The sequence below is a fragment of the Nestor notabilis genome, unplaced genomic scaffold (assembly GCF_000696875.1).
Source record: "Nestor notabilis isolate BGI_N333 unplaced genomic scaffold, ASM69687v1 scaffold30230, whole genome shotgun sequence".
NCBI lineage: Eukaryota > Metazoa > Chordata > Aves > Psittaciformes > Psittacidae > Nestor > Nestor notabilis.
Window position 1 is genome coordinate 5,765 of NW_009912956.1, and position 2,769 is coordinate 8,533.

At 56.0% G+C, this 2,769-nt stretch overlaps 1 protein-coding gene across 1 annotated transcript in view; it reads right to left on the bottom strand.

Annotated features, from left to right (window-relative positions):
* The window catches only part of LOC104411622 (adenylate cyclase type 3-like), a gene marked incomplete at both ends in the record, with an annotated part of 8,894 nt that overhangs the window by 5,761 nt on the left and 364 nt on the right, over positions 1-2,769 (bottom strand). The window contains one exon of the mRNA XM_010022087.1: positions 2,595-2,767. Coding sequence (XP_010020389.1) covers positions 2,595-2,767 — 173 coding nt within the window. The remainder of the gene's footprint in view (positions 1-2,594; positions 2,768-2,769) is intronic.

Genomic DNA, 2,769 nt, shown 5'->3' on the forward strand with positions numbered 1-2,769 from the left:
GGCGGAAGAACATGTGGAGCAGGGGAGAGTGCCCAGGACCCTCAGCTGATGCTGCAGGGCTGGATCCTGCCCAGATCCCACTGCTGCAGCTAGGGATCCTTGGGAAGCCCCTGCACCCATGGCACAGCAGACTGCAAGCAAAGACCCATCTGTAGGAGGGCACCAAGAAGAAACCCCCAAACCGAGCAGCCACTTGCTATTTTTAACCGGCCTCTTGGATTGTCATGACTAAGGGCCACTCTACCCAGGCTGGATGGGCATGGGGCAGCTTGGCACAGCTCAGCACACCGGGGCTGCCAGAAACCACAGGGATCTGCTCACCCAGCACAGCCACATCCCATGCTGAGCATCTTCCAGCTGCATCCTGCAGCCATGCAATGGATGCTTAGCCCCAAAAATCTCCACCAGTGAGTGCCCTGAAATGCAAAACACATCTCAAGACCCCAAATGCTGCGGGGAAAGCCCCAACACAGAGGAGACCCCACTCCTGGAACAGTCACTGGTTAATTATTTGCACTTGGCAAAGTGGGGACAGAGAGAGCAAGACATTCACAAGAGCTCACAGAGCCAGTGGAGCAAGCCTTCTCCTTCCTTCCAACACCAACCATGCCCTGCAGGAAAGATCCTGGTAGGACGCACAAGGGCCATCCAAACTGGGACCAAGTCATCAGCCAAGCCCAGGGATGCTTTGCAGCTGGTTTGCACACAACCATGGCAGATATGGCCTCAAATAGCACCAAACCCTGAGCCCAGCCATTATTTCAGCCTCCAGACTCCTCCTCAATGGCCAGCAGCTGGGCAGAAGCTGTCAGCATCTCTCATGAACCCCGCCAGGCTGCGCCGGCCGCGCTCAAGCAACATCCTCCAGTTCATCCTATTAATAGCAATGCCCTCCGGGAGCTGCACCACCAGCTATAATAATAAAGCATATGATGTTTATTTCTGGACATAATGTTCCTCCTTTTGCAGCAGGCAGAGGCTGAGGCATGCCGCGTTGCCAAGGTTTTACCGGCCCTGGACTCTCCGTGCCACAGCAATGATTAACACAGCAGCGCATGCCTGCTGCCGGCCGGGGGGATGCCTCCATGGCCCCTCGCCTCCTGCATCCCAGGGCTGGTGGCAGTGAGAGTTTTCCTTGCCTTTGGATTGGCCACGTGCAGGGTTTGCATCCCAGAGAAGGAGTGAAACCTGGGGAAGCTGCTGGTGCACAGGGATTTCTCCTGCTGGTGCGGTGCCTCCACCTGAGCATCACTGGGAGGGCACCCATGCTGCCGCCCCAGCACCCAGCCTAGCATGCTCCAGAAACGGTGCCCAAAAAGTGCTTTTTTTTTGCAAAACCCTGTGTGACTCCAGGAGACGTCCTGTTCCAGGGGACCGGGTCCAAAACACCCACCCAGACACAGGGAAAACCCAACATCTTTGGGCTTTTTTGAGAATGGGCGCCATTTTCCAAACTCTCAGAGTGAACACAGGCTCAACACTCCTCAAACATCCCAAAAAGCAAATAGATACTCCCTTCTCCCTTCCTATGTAGGCTGGGAACAGCTGGAGGTCTCCCAGGACCTGACCCAGAGCATCCCAAATTCCCATAGCATCTTCCCATGGAGTCCACGCCATTACAGGACAGAGCAGATGATCCAGTGGGATTTTCTCCACTGCCCTCAGTGGCCACCAGCACACAAGTTTTCAGCTCTGGCGTGTTTTTCCCCCCTCTACCCCAGCAATGGAAAGATTCCTCAGATCAGTGGGTGCATGACTGGCCAGTGGGAACATCTGTGGGAGGAAAGGGACAAGGCCAAGCCATGAAACCCACTGATTTAAGGAATAAAAACAATCTTTAGCTGCTCCAGGAGGGTATTTCCCAGGAAATATTAAGAACCCGATGGGCCAGGGATTGCTCTCCTCCATTTGACCCCCATGTCCCCTCCTTTGCTGCATACATGAATTAGTAGCCCATCTTTATGGCTATGTTTGGGCTTGGGGGTGCTGTTTCTCCACCTTGGCTGGGGCACAAAGTCACCAAAAAGCACCCGTGGGCTCTGTCCTAAGCACGGGGCTGAGTGATGGGCATCGCCCAAGAACCACGCTGGGACCGAGCGGCTGCCTGGCCTCTTCCTCCTGGGAAAGCTCCAGTGGCTGTTTGCAAGTCCAGAAGCTGAGCTCCTGCCACCTTTCTGCCAAAAATGGCCATTTGGGGACATTTTCAGCCATTTTTGCAGTTCAAAAGGGAATTGGTGCAAGCAAGGCCTCCAGGCAGGGAGCCCACAGTCCACCGTGCCTCAGTTTCCCCAGCAGCTCAGCCTCACTCCATGCACCTTGGGTGGCTCCTGGGGTTGGATCTGTGCTTGCAGGGTCAGGTCTGTGGCCATGCACCCCAGCACCCCGCTGCCTGGATATGTTCTGGTGAGCCCCCTGATCCCAGCAAACACCACAGTCAGTTCGCAGGGTTTGGATCAAACCCAGCTTTAGGGTTAGGGCATAGGGACAGGGATGGACCCCACAGTAACTCATGGGAACACCAAACGGGGATGATTTGCCTGTCGCTCCCCACCACTACAGGGCACCCTATGTTCCCTCACCCACTAGCCCCATACCTGTCTGAGCAGTGTGCCTTCGTCCAGGGCATCCTGGCGCTGCTGGGCGACAGTGACACCGAGCACCAGCGTGTGGATGCCGCAGGAGATGGCGGTGATGAGCACGATGGGTGCCAAGCGCAGCGGCAGAGTGATGAAGAAGGAGAAGACGAAGAAAGACTGCCCGCCCACCGTG